Source organism: Zootoca vivipara, chromosome 12 (assembly GCF_965207765.1).
Source record: "Zootoca vivipara chromosome 12, rZooViv2.hap1.1, whole genome shotgun sequence".
NCBI classification, from domain to species: domain Eukaryota; kingdom Metazoa; phylum Chordata; class Lepidosauria; order Squamata; family Lacertidae; genus Zootoca; species Zootoca vivipara.
This window is the reverse complement of record NC_142595.1, coordinates 41,791,769-41,812,158: the sequence shown is the minus strand read 5'-3', so window position 1 is coordinate 41,812,158 and position 20,390 is coordinate 41,791,769. Positions and strand designations below refer to the sequence as shown.

Genomic DNA, 20,390 nt, shown 5'->3' with positions numbered 1-20,390 from the left:
TAGAGGAGATGAAGTGATTCATTTTTGGCATACCCCCAAACTGAAAGTGCTACCCTAGTAGAAAAAACAGTGCAGCTGTCTCTCTAGCCTTCGGTAGAATCAATGCTCTCAAAAGAGGTTTCTTTGCATTCATTTGTCAACCAATTCTGCCATACCCCACCTAATAAGTAACGGATTTTCAGTCCATTCTGATTCTTGGAGCTTTAGAATTTTGGAATATAGGGAACTGTCTTATACAGAGTCAAATCACTAATCCGTCCAGCTCAGTATTATCTACACTGGGAACGGCTTGGCCTGAGGAGAGTTGTAGTTCAGAAACATCTGCAGAGAGCCAAAAGTTTTCCCATACCTGCTAGGGCCCTCCCCCAAAGTAAGGAAAGCAAATAAAGAGAAACACAGATGGTGAAGTACAAGAGCCTGAAGAGAGACAATTTTCAAGTACCGCAAACCAGAGGAAAGAATTGGCAGCCAATCGGTATGTTATTTTGGGTTAATCAGCTGCTGGTGGCAATGGGACATAAGGAGGTGGCTTAGAAGTATCAGTAAAAGCCAGGTCACGGCAGTACAATATGTTGTCATTGCCGAAACCCATATTGTATTGCCAGACAAAAATGCTGGTCTTCGGAGGAAGATTGAGGCTGAGTTTTTCAGAGATGTCAGCTGCATCGCTCCATGTTTCATCTCTGCTGTCAATCTTTGTCCCACCATATTCAGCTGAAAGGGAAATTTGTGCCTGCAACAGTAATTTAGTGAGACCTGATGCCCCAACTTCCACAGACGAAGCGACTTTCCAGTTGCGTTCAATGCTCTGCGTCTTTTTCTTCTCATATCCAACCTTCTTAGTAATTTGCTGTTCCCAAGAAATACTTACTTTGGCATCATTTCTGATGGTTTTGACAGACTTCCAGACACCAAAAGCTTTACCATTGTTTATAGACACGCCTCCAGGGAGGAAGTTGAGCACATAAGCATGTATGGAAAATGTGGTAGGGCTTTTGTTTGACATGTCGTCGACTCGGTAATACTCAACTCCCCATTTACTATTTGGTCTCAGAAGGTATATTTTGTCCTTGGTTCCCCAGTAATACAGACCATCTTTGAGCTTTGGGTGAAGAGGAAGCTCCTTGGCATCTAGGTCTTGATTCATATTGGTGACACGGCGGTACACTCCCCTCTTCCTGAATATAATGAAAAAGTACTTATCGTAGGAGAAGTAATGGTCCCCGTTTTGGCAGTTCCGATGGAGAGTGTAGACCACACTATGACTGTCAGTGTTCAGGTTGCCTACTCGGCGGTAAGAGGTCCCCTTGATGATGTAAAATAAGTCATCACCATGGGCCAAGTAGTGGTCTCCACCACGGACAGAGTTGTGCAGACTGAAGATCTCCAGGCCATAGCCTAGATTGAAATTAGTAGATCTCATGTAGCAGCCCAGGTCTGAACGGATAATGTAGTAATACTCATCCACACCACAGAAATCAATTCCTTTAGTTTTGCTCTTGGGAAGTATTCCATTCACCCCTTTAGAAGAAAGAAGGAAGAAAGAAATGGCTAGTTAGTACTCTCATTTAGTTTGTTTAGCATCCTACCACCAACTTACTCCCACTGCATATTTCTTAGAGGAAAAACTGGTTTCTTATCTAGTAACAGCAAAAACCAATCAAAAATTGAATCACCTGGTATAAGTCAGGCAAAGATGATAATTCACTGCCACCCTCTACATGTCCTCCTGCAGGACACTCCATTCCATTCTGTCTCCTGTGTGCTTTCCATTCCCATACCCTCAGTCACCATTCCACGACAATTCAGCAAGCTTAGGCCTCACTGGCTGGTTTTCCCTCTCAATCATACCTGCCAAGTCCTGGACTGCAGAATACCAGACTGGCAGCCGCGTGACACCGGAAGTTGCCAGTAGTCAGCATAGCTGCCAAGTACCCCGTATTTCCCGGGAAACCCCCATGGTTTTTTTACCCTTTAACACTGGTCTACCATTTGAGCTCCTCTCCCGTTAATCCCCCTTATTTTGGCTCCTATCGCGTAGACGCAACTTCCGGTGTCACTTTGCCCATCTATGGGCACCAAAAATGGCCACCACCGGACATCTGGAAATGCGTAGACACAACTTTTGGCGCCAGCGCTGGCCATTTTTCGGTGCCCATAGATTGGCAAAGCTGAAAAAAATGGCCGCCGGCAGGGGACCGCCGGGAAAAGGTACGAAAAGGTATGAAAAAACAGGGGTTTCCTGGGGAAAACGGGGTACTTGGCAGCTATAAGGTAAAGGGACCCCTGACCATTAGGTCCAGTCGTGACCGACTCTGGGGTTGCGCGCTCATCTCGCATTATTGGCCGAGGGAGCCGGCGTATAGCTTCCAGGTCATGTGGCCAGCATGACAAAGCCGCTTCTGGCAAACGAGAGCAGCACATGGAAACACCGTTTACCTTCCCGCTGTAGCGGTTCCTATTTATCTACTTGCATTTTGACGTGCTTTCGAACTGCTAGGTTGGCAGGAGCTGGGACCAAGCAACGGGAGCTCACCCCGTCACAGGGATTCGAACCGCCGACCTTCTGATCGGCAAGCCCTAGGCTCAGTGGTTTAACCACAGCGCCACCTGGGTCCATACTCTCAATTACAGCTATACTCTCAATTAATTACGCCAACCCATAAATTTCTGTTATTTGTACTTTGAGAACCTTGGACATTCTTTTTAAAGCTTTATTTAAACAAAATAAGTATTACATGTATTACAAGTAAAATAAAAAAATTCCTTCAGTAGCACCTTAAAGACCAACTAAGTTTATATTTTGGTATGAGCTTTCGTGTGCATGCACACTTCTTCAGATACACAGAAGTGTGCATGCACACGAAAGCTCATACCAAAATATAAACTTAGTTGGTCTTTAAGGTGCTACTGAAGGAATTTTTTTATTTTGCTTCGACTCAGACCAACACGGCTACCTACCTGTAACATGTATTACAAGTATTTATTACATGTTATTTAAGTATTACAAAACAAACAAGAGGGGGAAAACCCAACAATTCAAAACAAACATATATATTCAATATATTCAAACAAACCTAAAGAAAAAAATAACCTTTTCCCTTTCCCCCTCCCATCCGTCACACTTCCCTCTATCCATGTCCAATCTTCTTTTACCTACTGCTCTATTTATAGTTGCATTGTTCACTATATCTATTTATTTATCCTATCGTTCCTACTAAATTTCATGGTAAAGGTAAAGGGACCCCTGACCATTAGCTCCAGTCGTGACCGACTCATCTAGCTTTATTGGCCAAGGGAGCCGGCGTACAGCTTCCAGGTCATGTGGCCAGCATGACTAAGCTGCTTCTGGCGAACCAGAGCAGCACACGGAAACGCCGTTTACCTTCCCGCTGGAGCAGTACCTATTTATCTACCTACTTGCACTTGACGTGCTTTCAAACTGCTAGGTTGGCAGGAGCAGGTACCGAGCAACGGGAGCTCACCTCATCACGGGGATTTGAACTGCCGACCTTCTGATCGGCAATCTCTTTCATGTTACCTTACGGCTATTAAGTTATACCATATTAATTTTCAGACTCTAGCACCCACTTCCACCATGTGTTCCTTAACACAATTCCACTCTTTCTTAATTGCTTGATTGGATCACCCTCTGATTGATGCTGTTAATTGTGCCATCTCCGCAAATTCAAACATCTTTATTCGCCATTCTACTGATTCTGGTATTTTGTCAGATTTCCAGTTTCTTGCCAGTACAGTTCTGGCTGCCGCGGTTGCATAAAGAAATAGATTCTTGTTGTTCTTAGGGATGTCATTGGAAACTAAACTTAATAAAAAAAAAAGCCTCTGGTTTCTTCAAGATTGAAATTCTAAATATCCTTTTAAGCTCCTCATGTATCATTGTCCAAAATTGTTTCACTATCTTGCACCCCCCACCACGTGTGATACATCGTCCCCACCTCTGCTTTACATCTCCAACATAAGTTCATTTGTTTTTATTCATCTTTGATAGTTTAACTGGTGTGAGGTACCAGCGGTAAAACATAAAACATAAAATGGTCTCAAGAGCTGGGTCAAACAATTACTTTAGACAAATGGGAAAAACTATTGAAAACTGATGTAAATTTTACAGCGTACTACTCAATTAAGGAGAACCTTGGGCATTGTCCTGATCTTTTCTGAATGTTTGTGCACAAATTGTGCTATTTTACTACAGGGACTATGATATTCACCTCTGAAACACCTGAACTGCTTTGATATTTTTTAATGAAATAGCAGTCTAGAATTTTTTAAATAAACAAATAACTATATAAAAAATAAATGCTGTCCCCCATCCTTGGTCTAGACACTCATTTTCTATTTAAAAGAAACCATTACAAAGCACAAGCTGTTCAATACTCACCAGTTGGACCTGGGGCTGAAAGCCCCTGCCCACATAGGCACGGTAGAAGGAACAAGAAGATTGACAGCATCTTTCTTCTCCTTAGTGCTCAGAAAGGCTCCAGCCATTTATTAAAAACTGTAGCTGGTGTGAGGGGCTGCAGAGGTGGGTCATGAAAGATCCTGGCCAATCACTTGTGCACACAACACACCGGGTCGGATCCAGATGGGCCACATTTCATAGCTGCTTTCTAGACCCAAAAGGTATGCACAACTTTATAGGAAGAGGGCAGGCAAACAGGACCCTCTCATACAGGGCCGGTGCTAGGGTTTTTTGCGCCCTAGGCGAGATCACCTTCTGGCGCCCCCCGCCAATCATATTTCAAAACACAGATGTATTTCACATCCAACATGTTCCTTGTAACCATGATCTCTGCTACATGTTCCAAAGCAGTGGCAGTCCTGCTACCACAGAATAATAGTGCAGGGTGGGGAGAGAGGGAGGGAAGGAAGGAAGGAAGGAAGGAAGGAAGGAGAGGAAGGGAGAGGGAAGGAGGGAGGGAGGGAGGGAAGAGACAGAGAAGGGAGGGAGGGTCCAGTCACAAATTAGTTGCCATGGGTGGGGTAGGGGAGGTGTGGCACAACACAGAATGAGGGGGAGAACCACCATGGCAAAACTTCCCCCAAAATGGCATTGTCATAGGGAGAAAAAGTTTAACCTGTGGAATTTCTGCCTAGAAAATGAAACACTAACATTAAAAGGGATAGGGGAAACAGCAGCTCTTCAGGACCCCAGAAAGCCCTTTAAAAAATTGTTTATGCATTTTCCATTTGTCTTATTTACACATCATACTTTACCACCATACATAATTTCTGTGCACACTTCCCAACCTGACCTTCCATGGTATTTTGAACGTTGCTGCATCATATAAAGTTTATTAGTCCACCCTACTTTCCCTCTTCTAATCCCTCCCTGTATTTAACTGTTGTTCATAGGAATACCCCTGCTTGTAAATTGATTTTAGTATCTTTTTTAAAATATTCCCCAAAATTATCCTATTCACCCATGTATCTGAAGAAGTGTGCATGCACACGAAAGCTCATACCACAGACCAACACGGCTGTTGTTGTTGTTTAGTCGTTTAGCCGTGTCCTACTCTTCGTGACCCCATGGACCATAGCACGCCAGGCACTCCTGTCTTGCACTGCCTCCCGCAGTTTGGTCAAACTCATGTTCGTAGCTTCGAGAACACTGCCCAACCATCTCTTCCTCTGTCGTCCCCTTCTCCTAGTGCCCTCAATCTTTCCCAACATCAGGGTCTTTTCCAGGGAGTCTTCTTTTCTCATGAGGTGGCCAAAGTATTGGAGCCTCAGCTTCAGGATCTGTCCTTCCAGTGAGCACTCAGGGCTGATTTCCTTCAGAATGGATAGGTTTGATCTTCTTGCAGTCCATGGGACTCTCAAGAGTCTCCTCCAGCACCATAATTCAAAAGCATCAATTCTTTGGCGATCAGCCTTCTTTATGGTCCAGCTCTTACTTCCATACATCACTACTGGGAAAACCATAGCTTTAACTATACGGACCTTTGTAGGCAAGGTGATGTCTCTGCTTTTAAAGATGTTGTCTAGGTTTGTCATTTCTCCCAAGAAGCAGGCGTCTTTTAATTTCGTGACTGCTGTCACCATCTGCAGTGATCAAGGAGCCCAAGAAAGTAAAATCTCTCACTGCCTCCATTTCTTCCCCTTCTATTTGCCAGGAGGTGATGGGACCAGTGGCCATGATCTTGGTTTTTTTGATGTTGAGCTTCAGACCATATTTTGCGCTCTCCTCTTTCACCCTCATTAAAAGGTTCTTTAATTCCTCCTCATTTTCTGCCATCAAGGTTGTGTCATCTGCTTATCTGAGGTTGTTGATATTTCTTCTGGCAATCTTAATTTCGTTTTGGGATTCATCTAGTCCAGCCTTTCGCATGATGAATTCTGCATATAAGTTAAATAAGCAGGGAGACAATATACAACCTTGTCATACTCCTTTCCCAATTTTGAACCAATCAGTTGTTCCATATCCAGTTCTAACTGTAGCTTCTTGTCCCACATAGAGATTTCTCAGGAGACAGATGAGGTGTTCAGGCACTCCCATTTCTTTAAGAACTTGCCATAGTTTGCTGTGGTTGACACAGTCAAAGGCTTTTGCATAGTCAATGAAGCAGAAGTAGATGTTTTTCTGGAACTCTCTAGCTTTCTCCATAATCCAGCGCATGTTTGCTATTTGGTCTCTGGTTCCTCTGCCCCTTTGAAATCCAGCTTGCGCTTCTGGGAGTTCTTGGTCCACATACTGCCTAAGCCTGACTTGTAGAATTTTAAGCATAACCTTGCTAGCATGTGAAATGAGTGCAATTGTGCAGTAGTTGGAACATTCTTTGGCACTGCCCTTCTTTGGAATTGGGATGTAGACTGATCTTCTCCAATCCTCTGGCCATTGCTGAGTTTTCCAAACTTGCTGGCATATTGGGTGTAGCACCTTAACAGCATCATCTTTTAAAATTTTAAATAGTTCAGCTGGAATATCATCACTTCCACTGGCCTTGTTATTTGCAGTGCTTTCTAAGGCCCATTTGACTTCACTCTCCAAGATGTCTGGCTCAAGGTCAGCAACCACACTACCTGCGGTGTTGGTGTACACCCCAGGTACACCAACACGGCTACCTACCTGTAACTATTCCCCCTTTGTCTTTTCCCCCATTCTGATTCCTTTCTTGGGCTGCCATATTTGCAAGTTCTGTGAATTCTGTCAATTTGTGCAGCCGTTGTTTCTTTTCGGTTGGGCTTTCTCTTTCTATCCAATTTATGCTATTTTGGCCACTGCTGTTGCATAAAGAAATAAGTTGTGTACCTTCATAGGGATCTCATCACCAATTATCACTAATATAAAGGCTTCAGGTTTTTTTTTTTAAAAATGTGATTTTAAGAATTCTTTTGAGCTCATCATAGGCCAGCTCCCAGTATTTTGGGGCATGTTTGCATGGCCACCAGAGCCCTCTAATCTGGTGTCCAAGCAGCTCAGCCATCAATCACAATCCTCCCTTCACTCAGCAGCTGGGAAGGACTTGATAGGTACACAGGCGCTGGGCGCATGTCACAGAAACCACCTAGTCCTAGAGGCTGCCTGCAGGTTTTGTTTCATAACGTTGTTGTTGTTGTTGTTGTTGTTGTTGCTGCTGCTGCTGTTGCTGTAGCCTGCCTTTCCCACAAACTGGAACTCAGAGCCACTTTACACATCAAACAGAAGTTAAAATCATGGAAAAGATACAGTTAGGTAGCTGTGTTGGTCTGACGTAGTCGAAACAAAATTAAAAAATTCCTTCCAGCAGCACCTTAAAGACCAACTAAGTTTTTTATTTTGGTATGAGCTTTCGTGTTCATGCACACTTCTTCAGATACCTCAGATGGAAAAGATAATCATTAAAAAGTTATAAAACACAAATAGAATTAAAACAATGTATTGAAAAGATCTATTAGAAGTACAGATAATAGCAACAATAAAAATACCACAGCGCCGGCCCTTTCCTCAAAACACAGTCAGTTCCCATCTGCCAGCAAGGAGGGGGCCCATCTAGCTTCCCTAGGCAGGGAGTTCCAAAGTTCTCTGGGAGGACTAGAGACCTTGCACCAGTTCTTAACTGGTTTGATAAATAATAAAAGGGAAAAGACCAGCCAAAAACCACATCCTGAAAAGGAGAGACAAAGCAAAAAGCTGTAAAATCAGTTGAGGGAAAGCAGGGGGAAATAGTGTGTAAATTTCAACAGAAGGTAGCAAACCAGTTTCTAGGAGTGGCTCATGCTTAAGATGTAAAACATTTTGAAAAATGTATGTTGCGGTTTCGGGAATGTCCCCCCGTTGACCAATAAATTCATCCATGGGGCAGAGATCAAATTTGTTATTAACACATTGACCTGCAGAGGAAGATATACCAGACCTTCATGGTTTCAAAACAATTCTGTTGTCTGCTAAGTGCAGAGCTCTGTATCCGATGTCCCTGATGTTTTGGAAGCAACCAAAGAATGGCTACATGCCCTGAAACAGGGTTTGAATGAAAGCAGGGCTTACCTGCCCATTAGGCCATGTGAGGTGATTACCTCAGGTGTCAGGATCTGCCCAATCCACCGGGCAGCGAATCTGACCCCCAATTTATAGGTGCCACTCCCACTTAGATATTTCTCCAACTGCACCCAACCCCTATCTTACTGTGGCCTCAGCCCTTTAGATATTTGAAAATGGCAATTATATCTCCTCTCAGTCTCCTCTTATCCAGGCTAAACATGCCCAGATCCCTCAACCATTGCTTATGAAGCCTTGACTTCCAGAGCCTTCCCCATCTTGGTGGCCTTCCTCTGCACCTGTTCCAGCTTATCTTTATCCTTCTTATATTGTGGTGCTCCAAACTGGACACAGTACATCAGGTGTGGTCTGACCAAAGCAGAATAGAGCAGTACTATTATTTCTCTTTATCTGGACTTTATCTGGACTTGTTTTGATGCAATCAAGACTAGCATTAGTTTTCTTTAGTGCTGCATCATGCTGTTGACTCATGTGATAATTGTGGTCTACCAAGACCCCTAAATCCTTGCCCCATGTACTACTGGCAAAGCAGTTGTCCCCCATCATATATTTGTGCATCTGGTTCTTCCTGCTTAAGTGTAGAACTTTATGGAGAAGACAGAGACATCTTCAAATATCTAAAGGGCTGTCACATGGATGATGGAGCAAGCAAGCTTGTTTTCTCCTGCTCCAAAGGGTAGGACCCAGAGCAATGGCCTCAAGTTGCAGGGAAGGAGATTCCGGCTAAACATCAGGAATAACTTTCTGACAGTAAGAGCTGTTTGACAGTGGGACAGACTCCCCTTGGACTCCCTTCCTTTTTAAAGCAGAGGTTGGATGGTCATCTGTCATGGATGCTTTAGCTGAGATTCCTGCATTGCAAGGGGTTGGAGCAGGTGATCCTTGGAATCCCTTCCAACTCTACAATTCTGTGATTCTATGCAATAACAATAGTGAAGATTATAATACCGGTAGACACTAATGATGATAGCAAAGACATTCTCATTTATTTATTTTTGCAACCAGCAGAATTAAAATTCAAAAGTTATTCTACACTATAACATGGCAAGTTGCCAGGGGATGGAGGAAGCTGCATGTATGAATGGACAATCCCCTGCAACAAAACCTACCAACAAACAAAAAGCTGGACACAGAATAGCAGCATAGCAAGGAGAAGGCTTTAGTGTAGCTTTCTCGAGTTCCAATGAGCCCTCTGCACAAGCTTCTCCTGTGGAAAAGCTGCAAAGCTCTGTCTGTTTACAATGGAATAAGGCACGCCAACCACCGCAAACTCTCACACACAAATGAATTTTTCGCTAACCTATTGCAGCTCCTTAGTGAAGCAAATTCACTCATACATTTATACCGGTACATTTGTATCTCACTTTTCCAAGTTCAAACCATGCTGTTTGGCTTACCACATGAAGAATTAGTCGTAATGACAACATAATAAAAATAATCATAAGCATTAATCAAAACACCCAAAAGTGCATAACCAAATTGTATAATTTGTATAATTTCCACATAAATTGTAATAAGAACTTTTTACAAAATTAATATAGTGGTACCTTGCTTCTCAAACCTAATCCGTTCTGGAAGTCCGTTCCAAAACCAAAGCGTTCCAAAGCCAAGGTGCACTTTCCTATGGAAGGTAATGCAAAACGGATTAATCTGTACCAGACTTTTAAAAACAACCCCTAAAACAGCAATTTAAAATGAATTGATCCATCAGATGGAAGAAATAATCAATGTACTGTACTATAAAATAAATAAAACAGTATTGTAGATGATAAAAATAAAAATTGAAAAAAAATTCTTACCTACACTGATGATAGTCATTGTTGGGTGGGGGGGGGGGCTTTTATCCATTTCCACAGTCACACAATCAATCAATCATAAAACGAAAAACAAGCCACAGACACAAAAATGAAAAAAGCCACACAAACAAAACCACAAAAGATAGCAAAACCAAAAGCACCAAATATCACCTCAGAACACTGCAATAAGAAACGGAAGGCTTTAATCACGATGGGGGGACTTAAATTTGCTGCTTAAGTGTTAAACAGGAGGGGGAAAGGCTTAATTACGATGGGGGGATTTAAATTTGCTGATTAAGTGTTAAACTGGGGGTGGGGCTAAAATTAACTGTGCAACAGTGAAAATGGCAATTCAGGAGGTTGTTTGGCTTCCGGGGCAAACCGGAACACCTATTTCTGGGTTTGCAGCATTCAGGCTCCGAGTTGTTCGGGAACTACCGTAAGCTGTTCGAAAACCGAGGTACCACTGTACTGTATACCAAAATTAAAATAAATCACAACAGCCCTTTCCCACTGCAACTGCACGCCCCTCCAAATCAGCGGGGGAGCAGGCCTTCCAAGTGGTTGGGCGAGCGCAGCAGGACGTGCCCAGGGTACGGGGTTCGGCGGCCTTGTGAGGAGGATGCAGCAGGAGAGTCACATGCCCTTCCAGTCAGACAGGTGCACACACCTGCCAGAGGCCAGCCCAGCGGAGGAGAGGGGCAGCGAAGCAGCCATTGCCTCTCTTCCTCCTTGCCGCTTCCGCCTCTGGTCAGGCCTGACCCGGGAGTGCAGCAGTGGCCAGCCCTCCCTCTCAACTGGCCCGGAGTGGCCCTAAAGAGAAGGAGCAGCTGCCACTGCAATTCCAGGGCATGCGAGGGTCTGTGTCATAGGGTCACCTTGTTGCACCCCCTCAAAAATGTGGCTGGGGCAATGGCCCCCCCCAGCCCCCATCACCATTGCCCTAAATCAGGCATCCCCAAACTGCGGCCCTCCAGATGTTTTGGCCTACAACTCCCATGATCCCTAGCTAAGAGGACCAGTGGTCAGGGATGATGGGAATTGTAGTCTAAAACATCTGGAGGGCCGAAGTTTGGGGATGCCTGCCCTAAATTATATACCAGCCCAAGAGTATGTTCAGCAGCCTCAGCTTTTGTAGCTGACTTTTTGGAGCCAGTCAGGGCCTCACCGCCACCACCCCCAGCCCAGGTGGGAAAAGGCCTCCAAGGCAGGGACCAAGTCTTCCAGGACTCACTGCCACACATGAAAGCAATAGCCACACATACAGATTTCGAACAAAGGAAAAATAAGAAGGAAGGGAAAGTTAGCATGGCAGGGTTGAAAAGAGGGCAGGGAAAGTTCTCGGGTGGGGGGGGGTGGAAAAGAAGGGAAGAAAAGACCAGCTTTGGGGCATAGAAGTGGGGGGAAGATCAGCATTGGCAAATGGAGGCTTTGGCTTTCCCTTCTTCTGAGTTGTCATCAGCTGCCCCTCTCCGGCCTTGGTGAAAAGAAGGCAAAGTTGTTGCTGCACAGGGGCCCGTGATGAAGAAGGAGTCTGAAGCTGAGCTGGAAGTCAAGGTCAGAGGACAGCCGTGGGCTGAAGACCTACGCAGGGGGAAGCACCTATGAGTTGGGGATCAGAACTGCTGAACTGTGGATTGGGCAGATCCTGACACCTGAGGTAGTCTCTGCACATGGCCTAATGAGCAGGCAGGCCCTGCCTTCAGTCAAACCCTGTTTGGAGGCAGATAACCATTTTTTTTTGGGTGCTTCCAAAACACCTGTTACTTTGGATACAGAGCTCTGCACTTAGCAGCCAACCGAATTGTTTCGCAATGATTAAGTTCTGGTATATCTTCCTCTTCAGGTCAATGCGTCATTGACATGCTTGATCTCTGCCCTGTGGATGAATTTATTGGTCACAGGAGGGACACCCCCAAAACCACAACATACATTCCTCAAAATGTTATAAATCTTAAGTATGAGCCACTCTTAAAAACTAGTTTTGTTACCTTCTGTTGAAATTTCCCATTTTTCTTCAACTGCTTTCTCCCCCGCTTTCTCTCAACTGGTTTTTTTTACAGCTTTTTGCTTTGTCTCTTATTTTCAAGATCTTGGCTTGGCTGCTCGGTGACTACTGGTGCATAGAACCAAAGACAGATGACTTGAGGTTACTTGAGTTCATAAAGAAGTGAATTAATTGTATCGTGCATATCTAGATCTCATCCCTGGAACCAGTGAGTTATGGCTAAGGAACCAGATGACACAGAACATCTTCCAGCCCTATGAGGAGATCCTGGGTATTGAATCTGGGATGTTCTGCAAATAATGCAGGTCATGCTCAATAAACATGTCAGCTGCAAGGGGCCACAGGCAAGATTTCCAATATGACTAGTGTGGAATGCAGAAGGATCAAGGGGCAACTCCATGGGTGCTCTGTGGGAGGCTTGGTCTTAAACAGAGATATGCTTGCTATGAGAGGGTCCTGTTTGCCTGCCCTCTTCCTATAAAATTGTGCATACCTTATAATCTGGAAAGCAGCTATGAAATGCTGCCCATCAAGATCTGCAAGACACTGTGTGTTATGGGCACATGTGATTAGCCAGGGTCTTTCATAACCCACCTCTGCAGCCCCTCACACCAGCTATTTAATAAATGGCCGGAGCCTTTCTGAGCACTAAGGAGAAGAAAGATGCTGTCAATCTTCTTGTTCCTCCTGGCCTGCCTATGTCAACAGGGGCTATCAACCCTACGTGAGTATTGAACAGCTAGCGCTTGGTAATGATTTCTTTTAAACAGAACATGAGTGTCTTGAGCAGTGGTGGGAAATATAGTTATTCATTTATTTTTTTAAAAAAAATCTCGACTGCTAAAAAAAAATCAAAGCACTCCTGGTGTTTCAGAGGTGAATGCCATAGTTCCTGTAGCCAAATAGCATGATTTGTGCACAAATAATCAGGGGGTATCAGGAGGCCCACAGAATGTCCAAGGTTCTCACAGTTCAAATAACAGGAATGTGTGGGTTGGCATGATTAATTGGGAGGGGAAACAACCCAGCGAGACCTAAGCTTGCTGAATTTTCATGGAATGTTGACTGACTGAAAGCACACAGGAGTTGAAATGGAGTGTGCTGCAGGAGGGCATGGAGAAGATGGCACTGAAATATAATAATAATAATAATAATAATAATAATAATAATAATAATAATAATAATAAATTTACACCCCACCCACCTGGTTGAGTTTCCCCAGCAATTCTGGGCGGCTCCCAACAGAACATCAAAAACAGAATGCTTCTACAGGGAACAAAGCTGTGTTGGACTCCAGCTCTCATCAGGCACACCCAGTGAGGCTAATGGTCAGGAATGATAGGAGACGTAGCCCTACAAAATTTTGGGACACCATGTTGGGGCGGGGATCAGTCTTAGACCTGTCCAACAATCTGGTTTAGTGACCCAGTGCAAGAGTTTTATGAAGGGGGGGGGGGCTATGCACTTTCTCTACATGATGCATACATTTTATAAAACTCGACCTCAACCCCTATACTTTAGTTACCTTTTAACTAAACCAAAAAGGCCCAGACACTACTACTACTACTAATTTATTATACCCCACCTATCTGGCTGGGTCTCTGGGTTATTTGTGGGTCCTGCCTGGTGTTTTTACGTGAGTAGAATGTGTCCTTTTATTTAAAATGCATCTCTGGTTTATTTGTGGGGCATAGGAATTCATTCATTATTATTTTTAAAATATAGTCTGCCCCCCCACAAGGTCTGAGGGACAGTGGGCCAGCCCTCTGCTGAAAAAGTTTGCTGACCTCTGCTCTAGACGGTCCTGAAGGATGTCATGATTGATGGTATCAAAGGCCACAGAGAGATCCAGCAGAACTAGCAAACAGCTTTTAGCTTTATCCCTAGCCTGCCGGAGATCATTGACCAGTGTGACCAAGGTGGTTTCAGTCCTATGATGAGGCCTGAATCTTGATTGGAAGTGATATAAATGGTCCGCATCCTCCAGGCGAGTCTGGAGTTGTTCAGCAGCCACCCACTCAATCACCTTGCCCAAGAATGGAAGATTTGAGACTTGGCGGTATTTTGCCATATTGGCCGGGTCTAAAGATATTTTTTTTTTTTTAAGAAGCGGTTTTATGACTGCCTCTTTCAGCAGATCTGGCCCTTCCTGGCACACTTTTATAAACCAGGATGGGCAGGGATCAAGGAGAAAGTTGGTTGGTTTCACTTGACCAAGAAGCCTGTTCACCTCCTTGGAGGTAACAGTTTGGAATTGATCCCATATAACATGACTAGACAGGACTCCAGCACTCTCCCACCTCAGTCCTGCTCCCATGGTGGAGTCTACCTCTTTCCGAATCTGATGACTTTATCTGCAAAAAAACATTTGCAAATTCATTGCTGGAGTTCTTGGGGGCCTTACCAGGCCGCGATAGTGCAGGCGGTTCCGTTAAATTACAAACCACCTGAAAGAGTATCCTGCTGCTGTTTTCTGCAGATGCCATAGAGGTGCTGAAGAAGTGCAGCGCCTCCCCCAACGGCGGCTCTTCTGCCTGCCCATGCGAGAGGCAGTGGCGGGACAATCGGCGAGAAAGGAGCCCTTTCTCGCTGCTTGTCCCTCCCGCTTACAAGAGCAGGCAGAGGAGCAGCCGTTGGGAGAGGTGTAGTGCAGCGCCTCCACCAACTGTGGCTCCTCTGCCTGCCCATGTGAGAGGCGGCGGCGGGACCAGCAGGATATTTTTTTTCTTGTTTTCCTCCTCTAAAAACTAAGTGCATCTTATGGTCCGGTGCGTCTTATGGGGCGAAAAATATTGTATGCGTTGGGGTAAGTTGGTGCAAGGAAGCTGAACAACAATTAACCAAACAACTGAGGGAACTAACTAGCCATTTCCTTCTTTTTTCTAAAGAGGTGAATGGAATACTTCCCAAGAGCAAAACTAAAGGAGTTGATTTCTGTGGTGTGGACGAGTATTACTACATTGTCCGTTCAGACCTGGGCTGCTACATGAGATCTACTAATTTCAATCAAGGCAAAGACCTCGAGATCTTCAGTCTGCACAATTCTGTCCGTGATGGAGACCACTACCTGGCCTATAAGGATAACTTATTTTACATCATCAAGGGGAACTCTTACCGCCGAGTAACCAACATGAATACAGACAGTGATAGTGTGGTCTACTCTCTCCATCCCAACTGCCGAAACGGGGACTTTTACTTTTCCTATGATAAGTACTTCTTCATTATATTCAAGAAGAGGGGAGTGTACCGCCGTGTCACCAATATGAATGAAGACTTAAATGCTGTTGAGTCTACCCTTCACCCAAACCTTAAAGACGGTCTGTATTACTGGGGAACCAAGAACTATATATACCTTCTGAGACCAAATAGCCAATGGGGAGTTGAGTATTACCGAGTCGAAGACATGTCAAGCAGAAACCCTTCCACATTTTCCATACATGGTAGTGTGCTCAACTTCCTCCCTGGAGGGGTGTCTTTAAATCATGGTAAAGCTTTTGGTGTCTGGCAGTCTGTCAAAACCATCACAAATGATGCCCTAATAACTGTTGCTTGGGAACAGCAAATTACCAAGAAGGTTGGATATGTGAAGGAACAGGTGAACAGCCTGGAGCACAACTGGAAAGTATCTTCGACTGTTACAGTTGGGGCAGAAGGTCTCGGTAAATTACTGATGACAGCACAATTTTCCCTAACAGCTGAATACGGTGGAGCAAGTATTGACACCACTGGTGAAACATGGAGTGAGGCAACTGAAGTCACTGAGAAAGTCAGCTTCCCTTTGCCTCCGAAGACCAGCATTTATTTCTGGCAATACAAGCTGGGTTTGGGCCAGGCTGACGTATTGTACTGCCGTGACCTAGCTTTTACTAATAGTTCTGGGCCACCTACTTATGTCCCATTGCCACCAGCAGCTGCAAGCGTGGCATAGTGGTTAAGAGTGGTGGACTCGTAACCTGGTGAACCAGGTTCGATTCCCTGCTCCTCCACATGCAGCTGCTGGGTGACCTTGGGCTAGTCACACTTCTCTGAAGTCTCTCAGCCTCACTCACCTCACAGAATGTTTGTTGTGGGGGAGGAAGGGAAAGGAGATTGTTAGCCGCTTTGAGACTCCTTAGCATAGCTGCCAAGTTTTCCCTTTTCTCGCGAGGAAGCCTATTCAGCATAAGGGAAAATCCCTGTAAAAAAGGGATAACTTGGCAGCTATGCTCCTTAGGGTAGTGATAAAGCGGGATATCAAATCCAAACTCTTGTTCTTCTTCTTAACCCAAAATAACATACCAATAGGCTGCTAATTCTTTCCTCTGGTTTATGGTACTTTTAAATTGTTTCTGTTCAGGCTCTTCTATTTCACCATCTGTGTTTTTCTTCACCTGCTTTCCTTACTTTGAGGTGTGGCCCTAGCGCAATTGTAACACATATACTTTCATTCGGTAGGTCCCAGGTTCAATCCATGGTAACTCCAGGTGGGCCTGGTTCAGACCCTTTCTCTGAAACCCTCGAAAGCAACTATCTGTCAATATAGATCAGGTGATGGAAAACCTGTTGCTCTCTGTGGATGTTGCTGAGCTACAACACCCATCTGCCCAGCAAACATTGCTAATGGTCTGAGATCGTGGAAGTTATACCTGGAGAGTCAGAGGTTTTCTAAACCTGATGTAGACAATACTTAGCTGTATGGACCAATGGTTTGACTCCCTACATTCCAAAATTGTAAAGTTTCAAGGATCAGGATGGTGCTGCAAAAGTAACTTTATCTGCATGGGTAACTAGTGGGGGCTGAGGAGTTTGCCCCCCCAAAAAAAAATTCAAAGAGGGATCTGGGCACCCCAAAACTGTCTGGCAATGTGCACACACACATGAAGGGTATGCCCTCTGTAACAAACCTCTCCTCTCTATTACTAACAGAGTGCTGAAGGAATCTCAGTTGTTGTTCAAACAACACACTATTCCTCCTTCCTCCCAAATAAATTCTCTTTTTATATGGGGTTGCCAGTATATAGAGTACAATTCCAGCTTTCCAAATAACGTGGCTCTGTATCCTTAAAAACTCCAGGCAAATTTTACAGGAACAATCTTGTGCCCTCAGTAAGGTTTCCCTCTCAACTCAGGTTCACCTCAGCAGCCGTTTGCCTCAGCACTTTAGCTCAGGCATCCCCAAACTGCGGCCCTCCAGATGTTTTGGCCTACAACTCCCATGATCCCTAGCTAACAGGACCAGTGGTCGGGGAAGATGGGAATTGTAGTCCAAAACATCTGGAGGGCCGAAGTTTGGGGATGCCTGCTTTAGCTACTTCGTGGCACTCTTTCCCTTCACTTGCCTCTGCTGTGCGTGATTTTGAGATACAAACTATCCACCTGCTACTCAGGCTTAGTTTTATCTCCACTCTTCAGTCACCACTTTTTTGAGTTTAGATAAATTGCTGGATTAAGGAGGAACATCCAATTTGACACAACATAGATGAAAGCTTTATTTAACTGGAGAACATGTATATTTATTTATGGCTTCATTTGTTTAATCTCTTACTTCATATTATTACTTAAAGCTGTAAAACTAGTACATTGGAATTAGCCTAGCATCACACTCAACCTCCTGCTCTTTTTTTTCTTCACCCCAACTGTCATAACTGCTCTTTTCTCCTCATAGAATGTCCATAACGCTGCCCCCACAAGCATGTGCTGTCACTCAAGGTAGAAGATGTATTAACCCTTATACATCCAGGTTGTAACCAAATATATCATCTTAGGGTTATTTCGTTACACCCTCCACGCTTGCACCTTTAATGTCATGCAGGGAGAATGAGGCTGAGCTTGAAGCCAAGCAGCTGCACTTTGCCTCCACATCATCACACTGTGTGGCATGAGCCCCCTCAATTGTGTGTGGGGGGGTGCATTAACTAGATGATGCCTGGGGTAGCTTCCAGCTTTACAATTCCATGATTGTTCTTCTTAGAAAACTATTGTTCTTCACTGAGGAAACAATGGAAGTGTACTGGAGGGCACCTCAATTCCATGGCAGGGCAGAGAGATCCTTTTCAGTCTGAGGTCCACCTTCCCCACTGAGCACAGTTCCATGACCACATGACAGCAGGATGCAGGGCCAGAGTCAAATGTGGGTCAGTCAGTGACAAAGGGTGCAGAGCAACAAATGAGAATGTTACCTTTGTATGCTATACTAACCCCTCCCCCTTCCGCTTTCCCCATTATATTACTCATCTAAACAATCAAGAGGCCTTATCACAGTTTGGAGACTCATTCTAGCCAGGTAAATATACTGACGGAGTGTGGAAGGCAGGGCCAGGGGTGTGGGGCCTGGCAAAGTGGAGTGTGGAAGGTAGGGAAGGTAGCCTGGGGAAGAATCCAAAGGGCTGAACAGAGAAGCCTGTGAGGCCATGCTCAGTCTGAGCTCTTTTTTTAAATAATAATTTTTATTGGTTTTCAATTACAATCCAATAATAGCCTAATTATAACAATACCAATTTATAATACAATTATTTATAAAACAATTACTAATACCAATTGTTCAAATACTGAATTTAGATAAAGTGGTCCCCCACATGCTAGATTTGATCATAGCTGCCAAGTCTCCCGTATTCCCCGGGAAACCCCCGTTTTTCCAGCTGTTCCCAGCCGGGGAAAAATGGAATTTTTTGTTTTTCCCCAGTTTATTCTGGCACGGTGGCCATTTTGGAACTGGGCGGAGCATGCTCAGAAGTGACTTTTGATGCTGCTCTGCCCAGTTCCAAAATGGCTGCAGCGCGACTTCTGGTGTGGCGGCCATTTTGGAACTGGGCAGAGCAGCATCAAAAGTCACTTCTGAGCATGCTCCGCCTAGTTCCAAAATGGCGGCAGCACTACTTCCGGGCTGCTACTTCCGGTCCGATCCCTTATTTTTCAGGCAGGAACTTGGCAGGTATGGATTTGATGGGTTGATTATTTGCTTTATTTCTGCATTCCAAAATCTTTTCCATTACACTCCAGGCATAATAATAATCCCTTATACAACAACTGCAATATTAATAACTTCTATTCATGTTGACCCATTAAACGATTTATAAAGCTACAAGTGAGGAATTCAAACTATATCCCCACCATCTTTCGCAGCGAATGAAGTTATCTCTCTAGTTCAAACCTTTATGACCTTGGAGCTGGTTCTGTTCCACAGTTTGTGATCTCACCTTTTCTAGCACGAGCCTGTACTTTAGTCCAAATTAAGCTCTAATTAACAAGAGTACCTCTGCTTCTTAATGGTGGCATTGGAGGGTTTTCGTCAGGCGAAGTGCTTTTGCACTCAGTGCATCCCTGCCTCCCGCAATCCATGCCGGAGCGAGACGAACTGTGAGTGAAGCAGATCCCCCCCCCCCGTCCCTGGGGGGAACTTGCAAGGATAATTACCCTCAATCATCCTTGTTTTTCCTTCGCCACTGATCTCCTACTGTCGTGGGCACTGCCTCCATTATGGCAAAGCAGAACCGGAAGCCTGCTTTATTACACTTTTTGTAATCTTATTGTACACTGCTCAGAAATTACAGTATTAAGCAGTATCTAAATTGCTCAAACAAACAAATGCTGAGAAAGAAATTGACACTGTTTCATTATCTCTAAAATTGGTAAAAATTATTGATCATTGCTTGATTTCACCTGGAGGAATTTCCCTCCAAACTGATGTCTTGCTGCTTGTTTCCCCTTACTGGTGTCTTCTGTACTTGTTGCTGGGAAGAATTGAATAAAGCAAGGCATAGCTGCCAAGTTTTCCCTTTTCTCGCGAGGAAGCCTATTCAGCATAAGGGAAAATCCCTTAAAAAAAGGGATAACTTGGCAGCTATGAAGCAAGGTTGGTGTCTCTGAAGTTCCTGTGTTAAGCATCACAGTCTTTCAGCATTAATCATACCCCTCTCTCAGTATGCTTCAAAGAGCAATTCTTAAAGCACTCATTGCTTATTAAGAGATCCCTATCTATTAGGGAAGGGACCCAGGTGGCGCTGTGGGTTAAATCACTGAGTCTAGGGCTTGCTGATCAGAAGGTCGGCGGTTCGAATCCCTGCAACGGGGTGAGCTCCCGTTGCTCGGTCCCAGCTCCTGCCAACCT

The 20,390-nt window shown here is 44.5% G+C and overlaps 2 protein-coding genes across 2 annotated transcripts; one reads left to right on the top strand and one right to left on the bottom strand.

Moving 5' to 3' along the window:
- Nucleotides 1-337: 337 nt before the first annotated feature.
- On the bottom strand, nt 338-4,472 carry LOC148684025 (uncharacterized). Its single transcript, XM_088655671.1, has 2 exons — nt 4,403-4,472; nt 338-1,521 (listed from the first exon to the last, which is right to left on the bottom strand). Exons 1-2 carry the CDS (start codon nt 4,470-4,472, stop codon nt 491-493), a joined length of 1,101 nt encoding a protein of 366 aa, XP_088511797.1. The 3' UTR covers nt 338-490.
- Nucleotides 4,473-12,792: 8,320 nt separating this feature from the next.
- On the top strand, nt 12,793-18,940 carry LOC148684024 (uncharacterized). Its single transcript, XM_088654750.1, has 2 exons — nt 12,793-13,028; nt 15,193-18,940. The coding sequence occupies exons 1-2, from the start codon at nt 12,968-12,970 to the stop codon at nt 16,230-16,232; spliced, it is 1,101 nt and encodes a 366-aa protein (XP_088510876.1). The 5' UTR covers nt 12,793-12,967; the 3' UTR covers nt 16,233-18,940.
- The last annotated feature ends 1,450 nt before the right edge of the window (nt 18,941-20,390 follow it).